The sequence below is a fragment of the Ranitomeya imitator genome, chromosome 2 (assembly GCF_032444005.1).
Source record: "Ranitomeya imitator isolate aRanImi1 chromosome 2, aRanImi1.pri, whole genome shotgun sequence".
Classification (NCBI taxonomy): domain Eukaryota; kingdom Metazoa; phylum Chordata; class Amphibia; order Anura; family Dendrobatidae; genus Ranitomeya; species Ranitomeya imitator.
In genome coordinates this window covers 392,296,677-392,312,690 of record NC_091283.1, presented here as the reverse complement: position 1 = coordinate 392,312,690, position 16,014 = coordinate 392,296,677, and the positions used below count along the sequence as shown (strand labels likewise).

General features: G+C 46.3%; 1 protein-coding gene across 1 annotated transcript; it reads right to left on the bottom strand.

Annotated features, from left to right (window-relative positions):
* Positions 1–205: 205 nt before the first annotated feature.
* On the bottom strand, positions 206–2,961 carry LOC138667882 (uncharacterized). The gene is made up of 6 exons (XM_069755963.1): positions 2,947–2,961; positions 2,744–2,802; positions 2,596–2,666; positions 2,172–2,276; positions 1,860–2,022; positions 206–896 (listed from the first exon to the last, which is right to left on the bottom strand). Exons 1-6 carry the CDS (start codon positions 2,959–2,961, stop codon positions 206–208), a joined length of 1,104 nt encoding a protein of 367 aa, XP_069612064.1.
* Positions 2,962–16,014: the final 13,053 nt, after the last annotated feature.

Below are 16,014 nucleotides of genomic sequence, written 5' to 3'. Positions count from 1 at the left end.
GGAGGAAGAGGATGAGGATGTGGAGCCATATTCCAATAAACTAGAGGGCAAGCCCTCAATGTAAGCTGGCGATGAGACAGCAACCTCTGCAGGGGAGGGAGGAGGCATAACAAGTCTCCCACTTGATCTCGACTGGCTCTGGCTGCTCCTGCTCCGGCTCGACCCCAGCCGAGATCTGGGTGTTTGTGTTGGAGCAGCCAGAGACTCAGATGATGACCTTGTAGTCTTCCTCCTCTTTTTTTTTTCCTTCAGCATGACGGGTACTGGAGGCTGAGGGCCTGGCAGGAGCAGGAGTCGGCGGCGCAATGTAATGTCTGTGGTGGCGTCCCGCCGCACGCGGACCTCGGTGGGATGGCTGGAGCAGCTCTGCAGCAGGAGTCGAAGTCATGCTAGCCAGCGATGGTACTACGGGCATTGTAGTCGCTGACTGCATTCTCCGAGCCTGCTGCAGAGCCCTCACGTAGGAAGTGTTGCAGTCCTGCATCACCGAAATCTGGAGTTCCGGCGTAAGGTGTTCCAGCATGCCCTTAGCAATGGTACTAAAAAAATGTTTTGCCGGCCTCGAGAGCTCGGTTTCGATTGTTTCAAGGCGCCGGTCGATATTGGACAGAGCAGTGTCCATTCTATCGCCCAGCGCCTTGAAACAATTCTGGAACACCGTGCTCAAATGCAAAAATTCGGGCAGCGGCCTGTCCGAGGCCCGCTGACGCTGACGGGAATACCCGAAAGAAGGAGTGCCAGAGGCATCGGGCAGGGGAACACCTGATGGACTGGCTGCCAGTTCCCCAGAAAGTGGTACAAGACTGCTCGCGCTGTGGGATGGCTGTGACGTTCCAGATGGCGATTCATGACGGACCGCTCCAGATGGGCCAGGCTCGAGGGTGCTGCTGTGTGTTCTGTGAAAAGAAAAGGGCAACATTAGTCTACAAATAATAACCTCTCACATACGCCAAATCCTGTAATAATAATGTTTAAATTAGGTCACACAACAATAGATTACAATCCTCTGTCTATCAGTGTTTGCGGAATTCCGATACCGAGTTCCAATAATTTTGCGATATTGCGAATCGGTATCGGGATCGATATTAAAATAAAAAATACAACTAAAAAATATTGATATACTCTCCTCTCCGACGCAACCTGGACCTTACCGATGTAACCAGCAGCTTCCGTTCCTTTGAATGAGCGCTTGAAAGACCAGATGACGTTGCGGCTTGTGATTGGTTGCGTGTCGGTCACGTGACCGCTCACGCAACAAATCACAAGCCGCAACGTCATCTGGTCTTTCAAGCGCTCATTCAAAGGAACGGAAGCTGCTGGTTACAACCAGGACGCGTCAGAGGGTGAGTATATATATCAATATTTTTAATTTTTATTCTTTACTTTAAACATTTATATGGAGCCCAGGGCCAGAAGGAGAGTTTCCTCTCCTTCAGACCCTGGGAACCATACAGGATAGCTTCAGATACTTGGTGTCCAATTTACTTGTATTGCTATTGGGTATCGGTATCGCCGATATCCGATACTTTTCGGGTATCGGGCGATACTATACGATACTTTCAAGTATCGGAAGTTATCGCTCAACACTAGCAATATACCATCCCAAAAGTTACGTGGATGCCCAATATGCTACGCTGACTGCGTGGATGGCCAATACACTGTGTGCCTGTAAAATCTACTATCTGGATACGTGGCTAGAACATGTACTATGTGGCTGCGATATAGTGGCCTGGCAATATACTATGTGGATGCACAATGTACGTGGCTGGGCAATGTATGATGTGGCTGTGCAATATGCTATGTGGCTGGGCAATATGGTATGTGTAAAATGCATATTGTGCTGTACCAGAAATACTTACTTTCGGCGGCCAAAGACCGGTCTCAGGAACTGTAACGCCCTGCTGTATTTGTAGGGCACAGACCTGGCCGCAGCAGCACCACTGCAAGCTTGCTTCTCCTCAGCACGGAGGACCTTATTGAAACGGTCCTTCATGGATCGCCATCTGGTCTTCAACTTTTTGACTGTGAATGAATACAACAAAAATAGTTAAATATTTAGCATTTAAAAATGATAACACAACTGTTTGTGATGCAAAGTTAAAGGCGTTGCTCACATCACACACGGTTGTTTTATCCTGGCCTGATGATAGCGGCATATCAGCAATACTCACCAAAGTTGCCTTTCTCCTTGGCTGAAGCGCTGTCAAAGCCATCCCACAGCGCTTTTGCCACATCCGCCTCAACACCACCTGGTCCGCGTGCCACGCTCCTGGATGCTGGTAATTAGCAGGTCAACATCAATACTCTCGTGTTCCCGTTGTGAAACCTAGAATAATAGGAAAACAGTAAGGTTAAATATTTGAAAATATTCACAACAACCACCTGCACCTGTCATGATATGTACTTTTGCCCTGTCCTGTATTTGAAGTATATGCCACTTGTTTGTTCTTGTGCTGGGAGTTCACCTAAAATGTCTCCTTCCCCCATAACTTGCTGCCCTAATGTCAACATCACAAGTGAAAGAATAGCCATCCTTCCTCACAGCTGGATTAGTAAAGAAATAATAACCAAAAAAACCAAAAAAATAATACTTGCCTGCTTGACGCCACACCTTGACCCCGATCTCCCTGCTCCTGCTGGGTCCCTTCCTCCTCACTTGAAGAAGCCTGTACAAATTGTTTTAAAATTAGTGCCAAGGCTACAAATGACACCGAATAGTAAGCAACTGGACATAATTACTCACCGCACTCTCCTGTGCCGATTGGCTAGCTGGTGAATCTGACGCCATTGTTTCAAGTTATTCTGTAAGGAGAAAAAGAAAAAAAAAATTTATTCAAAAGCAAACATGACCACATACAATAGCATAGCAAAAAATTTATAAAAAAAATCATTACTACCACAATGGAATGTTCACTCATAGGACAATGCAAACTCAACAAGCCATACCACAACGCCATACATCGCAATTGAATACAATAGCAGATACAACACAATGCAGAAGCAAAAAGTGTCATCCAGAATAGACCAAAAAACATTCAGCTACAAGACACCACTAGGTACAATTTTGTGAATAAAATGACACATATCTTTCTTTTAAAAAAAAAAAAAATATGGCACAAGAACTAGAACGCCATACTTTACAATTACAACAAGACATTATCCAAAACAACACCATCTTGTACCACATCATACATCAGAAACAGATATAAAAACCATTTGATATAAAGCAATAAACATTATGGTACAGCCGCTGTTAAAATCTACAGCAACCCAATACAACATCAACCATAGTCAAAGCGAAAAAAAAACATGAAAAAAAAAACAGGCTCACCAGCCCCCCCAAAAAATTAGCATCCATAATAAAAACTTTACAATGCAAACAGTCAAGGAAGGAGATATATGCCATATGGTTACAAACGCCGGAAATATCAGATACATTAAACAAAAAAAATAAAATAAAATAAAACATAACAATACAATGGGGGAAAAAAGGCATATTTCCGCACGGAACAACCCAATCATAACCCCACCACCACCAAGAAAAGACACCGAAGACAATAAATGAGCTAAGAAAACGCCATACGGTTACCACAAAAAATAGAAACCAGAATAACAAGACATTCACCATAAATTAAACAATAAAAAATCATTTTGAACAACCGCATGACACCAGAAAAACACAAAATCCAATTACAACAAATCTAAAAACCAGCAAGGCCGGAGACAAGAAAAGCCATCGTATAACATCAGAAATACATTAAACAAGATACATTTTCAATAATAACACACAGTGGCATAACCGTACAATAGCACAGACCAAAAATTGCACAAAAATACATTCAAAATCAAGAAATAAAACACAGAATAAAATGCAATGAGAAATATATATACTTACAGGTTTTGAAAGCAGATTGCTCCTCTCTGTGTCTTCTCTGGTGAATAGTGTCTTCTCTGTTGAATAGCCTAGTGAAAGACAATGCCAACCCCTTTTCTTTATATATATAGTGACCTTTTGTCAGTGTCTAGACACCGTCTAGACACTTTTCCTTGTTTTTTAAATTAAAACGCATGCGTCGTACAGCGCACGACAACGCAAGTGCTTGCGTCCTATGCGTTGTCAATACACTTCAATGGGGAATTAGGCGCATTGACAACGCAAACACGACGCAAACACGACGCATGCGCTTTTTAAAAAGTCGGCACCGCCGAAAAAATGCAACATGTTGCGGTTGCCGCGCCCTGCCAGGTGCGGCCAAACGACGCATGCGTTGCAAAACGCAACACAACGCATGACAACGCATGTCCATGCGGCCCCAATGTTAAAGATAGGGCCGCACGACGCATGCGTTGTGTTGCGGCGATGCCGCTGCGGCGCAAACCGCAAATGTGAACCTGACAATACAAAGGTGACATCAACCCCCCAACTATCACCCATTTACCACCGCTACAAGTGGGAAGAGCGAGTCTAAGTGCCAGAATTGGCATATCTTAGAGATGCGCCAATTCGGCGTTAGCTGAGAGCTGATGTTTTTAACCTGGGGGGCAGTATCCATGGCCCCTTTCTAGGCTATTAATATCAGCCTACAGCTGTCTGCATAGGTTTTGCTGGTTATTAATTATAGGGGGACCCTACTTAATTTTTTTAGGGTCCCCCATTTTAATAGCCAGTAAAATCTAAGTACAGCACGGTGGCGCAGTGGTTAGCACTACAGCCTTACAGTGCTGGGGTCCTGGGTTCTAATCCCACCCAGGACATCTGCAAAGAATTTGTATGTTTACCCACATGTTTGCGTGGGTTTCCTCCGGGCACTCCGGTTTCCTCCCACATTCCAAAGACATACTGATAGGGATTCTAGATTGTGAGCCCCATCGGAGACAGTGATGATAATGTGTGCAAAACTGTTAAGCGCTGCGGAATATGTTAGTGTTCTGTCTCCGCCATCTAATATTGTTACCCTGATTATCTGTTTGCATAATTGCAGGTTTCTCAGTATGGATATTCATACCTTTATTTGTTTGTGATGCTTTGGCTCCCTCTAGCGGTCAGAGTTATGTTGGCAGTTCAATCTTGTTTTTGTATTATCCATGTCTGATTCTCCTCCTCCTTTGCAATGCATTATGGTAGCTCAGCCTCCATTTCCCTCCATTTTTCCTTTCACTTTCTTCGGTTTGCCTTCAAGGAAAGACGCTTCACTTCATCCCCCTTGCGATTGCATTGCCGGTATGTCTTTATGCTTCCTATAGATATTTCTGCTCTATATTAGCTTAGTTTAACCAGTTGTACTCCTAGTTTAGTCACTAGCTTTCTAAATGTTATGCATAATGTATATCGTGTGTATTATGTATCTGTTCTATGCCATGCACTGATTCTATGTATATCATTGTTCACAGTTTCACCGCATCAATATACCACTACGTTTAATAAAGCACAGACTCAACCACAGTCTCCTTATTGGACCTCCGGTATAGCGGTTTAGCTGACTGTATAACTAAGTATGAGCCTGCCTCATTTAGTGAGGACAGAACAGTGAAACGGCAGCCATCCAACTAGTGGGATTCAAGTCACCGGCTACTCAGAGACTAAATACAGCTACAGCAATCTCTGCACAGCCAAGCACTTTCCCAAGACACCATGTCTCACAAATCGCATAGGACAAGATCTGTTACTTCCGTCTCCTCAAAGACAACATCCATCAGCAGCGCTGTCGCCATTGCCCGCGCAAATGCTGAAGCTGCCAAAATACGAGCGAGCTTTGCTGACCAAGAGATGCAACTTAAATTAGAAAAAGCACGCCTAGATGACGAAGAGAGAAGGTCGCGCTTAGAGAGAGCCAATCAAGAAAGAAGGTTGCAGTTAGAAAAAGCACGCATAGATGATGAGAGAGCCGATCAAGAGAGAAGGTTGCAGTTAGAAAAAGCACGCATAGATGATGAGAGAGCCGATCAAGAGAGAAGGTCGCAGTTAGAGAAGGCACGTGTGGATGCCGCCTTAGAAAGCCTAGCAGCAAAAAGGGAAGCTGCCGCAGCCCTCGCCGAAGCAGAATCGCTAGAAGCCGTGCAAAATCCCAAGCTGCATAGCCAAAGCAGTACGTCGAGTCTGGAGTTTCCACTGCAAGACTCACCACAACGCACATCTCAGTATGTTAATGACCTTCCTGATCCAAACTATAACCCTGAACCAGTACCAAAACCAGAATACGACACCTCCAGCGAAGTAACCAACGTGGATCACCCTGCTGACGCACCGTACATCAGGCCGAAGCAATACGACACCGGCTGGCGCCACCATGGGGACACTAACAGGTACGAACGCACCTCACATCACTATCAGGGCGACCCATCACCAGTATACTCTGCTGACAACCAGTTCACGACAGAATTTGCCAAGTTCTTCACACGACGTGAACTGGTTGCCAAGGGATTCATGAAATTCACTGACCGAGCTGAAGGTTACAGAGCTTGGAAAGCTTCCTTCCAAAATGTCATTAGAGACTTGGGGCTGCAACACAGGGAAGAGATAGACCTGTTAGTCAAATACCTGGGAGAAGAGTCAGTCAAACACGCAGTAAGGATCAGAGACATTAATATAAACCGCCCTGAGACTGGCCTCAAAGAGATCTGGAAAAGGCTGGATGAGTGTTACGGCTCAGCAGAAGTAATAGAAAGAGCCTTGTTCAAAAGAATCGATGACTTTCCTAAAATATCTAACAAAGGTCTCCAGAAACTTAGAGAGCTAAGCGACTTGCTAAAGGAAGTCCAAGTTGCCAAATACCAGGACGACCTACAGGGACTTGCATTTCTCGACACAGCCAGAGGTGTTAACCCTATAGTCCAGAAGTTGCCCTACAATCTACAGGAGAGGTGGCTCACACATGGTTCCACGTACAAATACAAACACAGCGTTCCATTCCCTCCCTTCTCCGTTTTTGTAGACTTCATACACCAACAAGCGAGAATTAGAAACGATCCCAGCTTTGACTTTGCAATACCATATGCCACACCGTCACCACCTGCAAATCCACGCAGAACATCTGTGGCAGTACACAAGACTTATGTTTCTTCTTCAGGTTCTAATTACAGGTCTGCTGGCTGCTCCCAATCAGAGACAAAGGTGCAGGACCCTGACAAGCAGTGCCCACTTCATGAGAAGCCTCATCCTCTCCTGAAATGCAAAGCCTTCAGAGGAAAATCTATGCCAGATCGCAGAAGCTTCCTGAAAGAAAACGGTATCTGCTACAAGTGCTGCTCGTCCACAGCTCATCTCGCCAAGGATTGCAAGGTCAGTGTAAAATGCACAGAATGTGGCACCACAGACCATAACACCGCTCTACACCCTGGCCCAGCTCCATGGAGTACACAAAACACGCCTGCTGACAGTGAGCATGGCGGGGAGGAAAGGAACACTGATACAGCTACGCCAGAGATCACTTCACAATGCACCGAGGTCTGCAAAGGGACAATAGACAGTAGGTCCTGTTCAAAAATATGCCTCGTCAAAGTATACCCGAAGGGCCATAGAGACCAAGCTGTAAGACTGTATGCTATCTTGGATGATCAAAGTAATCGATCCTTGGCTAGATCAACGTTCTTTGACCTATTCAACATCAAAGGGCCAAGCACTCCCTACTCCTTAAAGACGTGTGCAGGTACTGTGACAACAGCAGGCAGGAAAGCTACTGACTACCAGATTGAGTCTTTAGACGAACAATTCTGCCTACCACTACCTACGATCATCGAATGTAACCAGATCCCAGACAATAGATCTGAAATCCCTACACCAGATGTAGCAATCCATCACGCTCACTTAAAACAAATAGCACACCTTATACCAGAACTCGACCATCAGGCCCAGATAATTCTGCTGTTGGGGAGAGATATCCTGCAGGTTCATAAAGTGAGACGTCATATCAATGGACTCCACAATGCTCCCTATGCCCAAAGGCTAGACCTAGGATGGGTCATAATTGGCAACGTATGCTTGGGACGCATGCACGCCCCATCTTCTGTGACAAGCATGCTGACAAATACATTGGAGAAAGGACGTCCATCTCTGTTTCAACCTTGTAGCAATGAGTTCCATGTCAGGGAACTGCCACACAGCATCCAACTGCCCAACCATTTAATAGACTTTACTCACGACAGCAGTATAGTGTCGGGAGGCTATGAGGATCAGTTAGGGTGCACAGTCTTCCAGAGAACTAAGCAGGACAACCAAGTGGCAATGTCGGTAGAGGACAAGTTGTTCTTAGAGGTAATGGACAAGGGACTCGTTAAAGATGAGACCAACAGCTGGGTCGCACCTCTTCCCTTCAAAACCCACAGACCACATCTACCGAACAACAGAAATCAGGCATTACAACGTTTCTCCTCTCTCATTCGTAATCTGCAAAAGAAACCAGAGATGAAAGATCACTTTTTCTCCTTCATGTCACAGATTTTTGAAAACCGTCACGCAGAACTAGCTCCCACTCTCAAAGACTCTGAAGAATGCTGGTTCCTACCCATGTTCGGAGTATACCACCCTAAAAAACCAGGCCAGATCAGAGTCGTGTTTGATTCCAGTGCTAAATTTAATGATGTCTCCCTGAATGACATTCTGCTGACAGGACCAGACCTCAATAACAAACTACTGGGTGTACTTATGCGCTTCCGTAAGGATTCCATTGCCTTCATCGCTGACATCCAGCAAATGTTCCATTGTTTCCTTGTGAGAGAGAGAGACAGGAACTTCCTAAGATTCTTCTGGTACAGAGACAATGATCCTACTAAAGAAGTCACAGAGTATCGCATGAGAGTGCACATCTTTGGCAACAGTCCTTCACCTGCAGTCGCCATTTACGGACTCAAAAGGTCGGCTCAGGAAGGAGAAGCAGAATACGGAGCAGATGTCAGACAATTCATAGAAAAGGACTTTTATGTCGACGACTGTCTAAAAGCCATGCCTTCAAATGAGACTGCCATCAGTCTTCTCAGGAGAGCTCAGGACATGCTTGCCTACTCGAACCTTAGGCTTCATAAAATAGCCTTAAACAGCCAAGAACTCATGGAAGCGTTCCCTTCTCAGGACCTATGTAATGGTCTCAGAGACCTGGACCTGGGGTCAGACCCCGCACCAATGCAACGCAGCCTCGGGCTTCTCTGGAATCTACAATCAGACACTTTCACCTTTCAGGTCAGCCAGGAAGAAAGGCCTTTCACACGTAGAGGCGTCCTGTCTACCATCAACAGTCTGTACGACCCCTTGGGTTTCGCAGCTCCTGTTACTATACAAGGCAAGGCCCTACTAAGAGACTTAAAGGGAACCTGTCACCCCGTTTTTTGAGATTGAGATATAAATACTGTTAAATAGGGCCTGTGCTGTGCGTTACTATGGTGTATGTAGTGTACCCTGATTCCCCATGTATGCCGAGAAATACATTACCAAAGTCGGCGTTTTCGCCTGTCAATCAGGCTGGTCTGGTCAGGTGGGCGTGTTCACAGCGTTCTTTTCTTCCCCAGGTTTCCGTTGGTGGCGTAGTGGTGTGCGCATGTCCAAGGTCCGGATTCCCTGTGCCCACGTGAAGACACAGCGCGCGATCTGCGCTGTCATTCCTTTCATCGGTGCGGGCGGCCATCTTCCTGGGGCCGCGCGTGCGCAGATGTAGTGCTCTGCTGCACGGGGCTTCAGGAAAATGGCCGCGGGATGCCGCGCGTGCGCAGAAGAGATCGCGGCGGCCATTTTCCCAAAGCCGAGATGCAAACTCGGCTTTGGGAAAATGGCCGCCGCGATCTCTTCTGCGCACGCGCGGCATCCCGCGGCCATTTTCCTGAAGCCCCATGCAGCAGAGCACTACATCTGCGCACACGCGGCCCCAGGAAGATGGCCGCCCGCACCGATGAAAGGAATGACAGCGCAGATCGCGCGCTGTGTCTTCACGTGGGCACAGGGAATCCGGACCTTGGACATGCGCACACCACTACGCCACCAACGGAAACCTGGGGAAGAAAAGAACGCTGTGAACACGCCCACCTGACCAGACCAGCCTGATTGACAGGCGAAAACGCCGACTTTGGTAATGTATTTCTCGGCATACATGGGGAATCAGGGTACACTACATACACCATAGTAACGCACAGCACAGGCCCTATTTAACAGTATTTATATCTCAATCTCAAAAAACGGGGTGACAGGTTCCCTTTAACTAGGGAAACATCTGACTGGGATGCACCTCTGCCACCTGATAAGAGGATCCAGTGGGAAGAGTGGAAGAACTCGTTAGCGGCACTCTCCAACTTGCATATGCCAAGACCATACACCCCTGTGCCATCTACTGAGATACAGAGCCAAAGACTGTACGTATTTGCAGATGCTTCTGTCAAAGCAATTGCCGCTGTTGCCTACCTCAAAACTGTAGACTCTAAATGTCAGTGCCACATTGGTTTCGTCATGGGAAAGGCCAAACTCGCACCACAACCAGAGCACACTATACCCAGGTTAGAGCTTTGTGCCGCAGTCTTAGCCGTTGAGTTAGCGGAGTTCATCGCATCCGAAATGGATATCGACTGTTATGTTTGCTAATGACAGGTGTTATGAAGGCAATCCAGAAACACAGTGTGCTTAGCGATCAGAGCGCACACAGTGATCTGACAAATACCCAAAAATACAAGAACGAGCTCTGAGACGTGGAAACTCTGTAGACTGCACACCTGATCCTATCCTAAACACAACTAAAAGCGGCTGTGGATTGCGCCTAACAACTACCTAGGCAACTCGGCACAGCCTAAGAAACTAGCTAGCCTGAAGATAGAAAAATAGGCCTGACTTGCCCCAGAGAAATTCCCCAAAGGAAAAGGCAGCCCCCCACATATAATGACTGTGAGTAAGATGAAAAGACAAAACGTAGGGATGAAATAGATTCAGCAAAGTGGGGCCCGATATTCTAGGACAGAGCGAGGACAGTAAAGCGAACTTTGCAGTCTACAAAAAACCCTAAAGCAAAACCACGCAAAGGGGGCAAAAAAAACCCACCGTGCCGAACTAACGGCACGGCGGTACACCCTTTGCGTCTCAGAGCTTCCAGCAAAACAAAAGACAAGCTGGACAGAAAAAAAGCAACAAAAAAGCAACAAGCACTTAGCTATACAGAGCAGCAGGTCACAGGAACAATCAGGAGAAGCTCAGATCCAACACTGAAACATTGACAAGGAGCAAGGATAGCAGCATCAGGCGGAGTTAAGTAATGAAGCAGTTAACGAGCTCACCAGAACACCTGAGGGAGGAAGCTCAGAAGCTGCAGTACCACTTGTGACCACAGGAGTGAATTCAGCCACAGAATTCACAACAGTACCCCCCCCCTTGAGGAGGGGTCACCGAACCCTCACCAGAGCCCCCAGGCCGACCAGGATGAGCCACATGAAAGGCACGAACAAGATCGGGAGCATGAACATCAGAGGCAAAAACCCAGGAATTATCTTCCTGAGCATAACCCTTCCATTTAACCAGATACTGGAGTTTCCGTCTAGAAACACGAGAATCCAAAATCTTCTCCACAATATACTCCAATTCCCCCTCCACCAAAACCGGGGCAGGAGGCTCAACAGATGGAACCATAGGTGCCACGTATCTCCGCAACAACGACCTATGGAATACATTATGTATGGAAAAGGAGTCTGGGAGGGTCAAACGAAAAGACACAGGATTGAGAACCTCAGAAATCCTATACGGACCAATAAAACGAGGTTTAAATTTAGGAGAGGAAACCTTCATAGGAATATGACGAGAAGATAACCAAACCAGATCCCCAACACGAAGTCGGGGACCCACACGGCGTCTGCGATTAGCGAAAAGTTGAGCTTTCTCCTGGGACAAGATCAAATTGTCCACTACCTGAGTCCAGATCTGCTGCAACCTATCCACCATAGAATCCACACCAGGACAGTCCGAAGACTCAACCTGTCCTGAAGAGAAACGAGGATGGAACCCAGAATTGCAAAAAAATGGAGAAACCAAGGTAGCCGAGCTGGCCCGATTATTAAGGGCGAACTCAGCCAACGGCAAAAAGGACACCCAATCATCCTGGTCTGCAGAAACAAAACATCTCAGATATGTTTCCAAGGTCTGATTGGTTCGTTCGGTCTGGCCATTAGTCTGAGGATGGAAAGCCGAGGAAAAGGATAGGTCAATGCCCATCCTACCACAAAAGGCTCGCCAAAACCTTGAAACAAACTGGGAACCTCTGTCAGAAACAATATTCTCAGGAATGCCATGCAACCGAACCACATGCTGAAAGAACAAAGGTACCAAATCAGAGGAGGAAGGCAATTTAGCCAAGGGCACCAGATGGACCATTTTAGAAAAGCGATCACAGACCACCCAAATGACTGACATCTTTTGAGAAACGGGAAGGTCAGAAATGAAATCCATCGAAATATGTGTCCAAGGCCTCTTTGGGACCGGCAAGGGCAAAAGCAACCCACTGGCACAAGAACAGCAGGGCTTAGCCCTAGCACAAATCCCACAGGACTGCACAAAAGTACGTACATCCCATGACAGAGATGGCCACCAGAAGGATCTAGCCACTAACTCTCTGGTACCAAAGATTCCAGGATGACCAGCCAACACCGAACAATGAAGTTCAGAGATAAGTTTATTAGTCCACCTATCAGGGACGAACAGTTTCTCAGCTGGACAACGATCAGGTTTATTCACCTGAAATTTTTGCAGCACCCGCCGCAAATCAGGGGAGATGGCAGACACAATGACTCCTTCCTTGAGGATACCCGCTGGCTCAGATAAACCCGGAGAGTCGGGCACAAAACTCCTAGACAGAGCATCCGCCTTCACATTTTTAGAGCCCGGAAGGTACGAAATCACAAAGTCGAAGCGGGCAAAAAATAACGACCAACGGGCCTGTCTAGGATTCAAGCGCTTGGCAGACTCGAGATAAGTCAAGTTCTTATGATCAGTCAATACCACCACGCGATGCTTAGCTCCTTCAAGCCAATGACGCCACTCCTCGAATGCCCACTTCATGGCCAGCAACTCTCGATTGCCCACATCATAATTACGCTCAGCGGGCGAAAACTTCCTGGAAAAGAAAGCACATGGTTTCATCACTGAGCAATCAGAACCTCTCTGTGACAAAACCGCCCCTGCTCCAATCTCAGAAGCATCAACCTCGACCTGGAACGGAAGAGAAACATCTGGCTGACACAACACAGGGGCAGAACAAAAACGACGCTTCAACTCCTGAAAAGCTTCCACAGCAGCAGAAGACCAATTAACCAAATCAGCACCCTTCTTGGTCAAATCGGTCAATGGTTTGGCAATGCTAGAAAAATTACAGATGAAGCGACGATAAAAATTAGCAAAGCCCAGGAACTTTTGCAGACTTTTCAGAGATGTCGGCTGAATCCAATCCTGGATGGCTTGGACCTTAACTGGATCCATCTCGATAGTAGAAGGGGTAAAGATGAACCCCAAAAATGAAACTTTCTGCACACCGAAGAGACACTTTGATCCCTTAATCCGAGCAAACAAGTCAGATAACAATGGCAAGGGATACTGAAATTTAACAGTGATCTTATTAAGAAGGCGGTAATCAATACACGGTCTCAGCGAACCATCCTTCTTGGCTACAAAGAAGAACCCTGCTCCCAGTGGTGATGACGATGGGCGAATATGTCCCTTCTCCAGGGATTCCTTCACATAACTGCGCATAGCGGCGTGTTCGGTCACGGATAAATTAAATAATCGACCTTTAGGGAATTTACTACCAGGAATCAAATTGATAGCACAATCACAATCCCTATGCGGAGGTAGAGCATCGGACTTGGACTCTTCAAATACATCCTGATAATCAGACATGAACTCTGGGACCTCAGAAGGGGTGGATGACGAAATCGACAAAAATGGAACATCACCATGTAGCCCCTGACAACCCCAGCTGGATACCGACATGGAATTCCAATCCAATACTGGATTATGGGTTTGTAGCCATGGCAACCCCAACACGACCACATCATGCAGATTATGCAACACCAGAAAGCGAATAACTTCCTGATGTGCAGGAGCCATGCACATGGTCAGCTGGGCCCAGTATTGAGGTTTATTCTTGGCCAAAGGTGTAGCATCAATTCCTCTCAATGGAATAGGACACCGCAAAGGCTCCAAGAAAAACCCACAACGTTTAGCATAATCCAAATCCATCAGATTCAGGGCAGCGCCCGAATCCACAAACGCCATGACAGAAAACGACGACAAAGAGCATATCAAGGTAATGGACAGAAGGAATTTGGACTGTACAGTACCAATGACGGCAGACCTAGCGGACCGCTTAGTGCGCTTAGGACAATCAGAAATAGCATGAGTGGAATCACCACAGTAGAAACACAGACCATTCAGACGTCTGTATTCCTGCCGTTCAACTCTAGTCATAGTCCTATCGCACTGCATAGGCTCAGGTTTAACCTCAGGCAGTACCGCCAAATGGTGCACAGATTTACGCTCGCGCAAGCGTCGACCGATCTGAATGGCCAAAGACAAAGACTCATTCAAACCAGCAGGCATAGGAAATCCCACCATGACATCCTTAAGAGCCTCAGAGAGACCCTTTCTGAACAAAGCTGCCAGCGCAGATTCATTCCACTGAGTGAGTACTGACCATTTCCTAAATTTCTGACAATATACTTCTATATCATCCTGACCCTGGCACAAAGCCAGCAAATTTTTCTCAGCCTGATCCACTGAATTAGGCTCATCGTACAGCAATCCGAGCGCCAGGAAAAACGCATCGACACTACTCAATGCAGGGTCTCCTGGCGCAAGAGAAAATGCCCAGTCTTGAGGGTCGCCGCGCAAAAAAGAAATAATAATCAAAACCTGTTGAATAGGATTACCAGAAGAATGAGGTTTCAAGGCCAGAAATAGCTTACAATTATTTTTGAAACTTAGAAACTTAGTTCTATCTCCAAAAAACAAATCAGGAATAGGAATTCTTGGTTCTAACATAGATTTCTGATCAATAGTATCTTGAATTTTTTGTACATTTATAACGAGATTATCCATTGAAGAGCACAGACCCTGAATATCCATGTCCACACCTGTGTCCAGAATCACCCAAATGTCTAGGGGAAAAAAAAAAAGTGAACACAGAGCAGAAAAAAAAAAAAAAATGATGTCAGAACTTTTTCTTTCCCTCTATTGAGAATCATTAGTTTTGGCTCCTTGTACTGTTATGTTTGCTAATGACAGGTGTTATGAAGGCAATCCAGAAACACAGTGTGCTTAGCGATCAGAGCGCACACAGTGATCTGACAAATACCCAAAAATACAAGAACGAGCTCTGAGACGTGGAAACTCTGTAGACTGCACACCTGATCCTATCCTAAACACAACTAAAAGCGGCTGTGGATTGCGCCTAACAACTACCTAGGCAACTCGGCACAGCCTAAGAAACTAGCTAGCCTGAAGATAGAAAAATAGGCCTGACTTGCCCCAGAGAAATTCCCCAAAGGAAAAGGCAGCCCCCCACATATAATGACTGTGAGTAAGATGAAAAGACAAAACGTAGGGATGAAATAGATTCAGCAAAGTGGGGCCCGATATTCTAGGACAGAGCGAGGACAGTAAAGCGAACTTTGCAGTCTACAAAAAACCCTAAAGCAAAACCACGCAAAGGGGGCAAAAAAAAACCACCGTGCCGAACTAACGGCACGGCGGTACATCCTTTGCGTCTCAGAGCTTCCAGCAAAACAAAAGACAAGCTGGACAGAAAAAAAGCAACAAAAAAGCAACAAGCACTTAGCTATACAGAGCAGCAGGTCACAGGAACAATCAGGAGAAGCTCAGATCCAACACTGAAACATTGACAAGGAGCAAGGATAGCAGCATCAGGCGGAGTTAAGTAATGAAGCAGTTAACGAGCTCACCAGAACACCTGAGGGAGGAAGCTCAGAAGCTGCAGTACCACTTGTGACCACAGGAGTGAATTCAGCCACAGAATTCACAACAATCGACCTGACACAGGCCAAGTT

Bases quoted from the DNA above. Each gene is read 5' to 3' on its own strand.
- LOC138667882 (XM_069755963.1), bottom strand. The intron at 2,667-2,743 runs GTGAGTAATTAT...CAATTTGTACAG, and splicing joins AATCGGCACAGGAGAGTGCG to GCTTCTTCAAGTGAGGAGGA. The intron at 2,023-2,171 runs GTGAGTATTGCT...ATTCATTCACAG, and splicing joins CAAGGAGAAAGGCAACTTTG to TCAAAAAGTTGAAGACCAGA.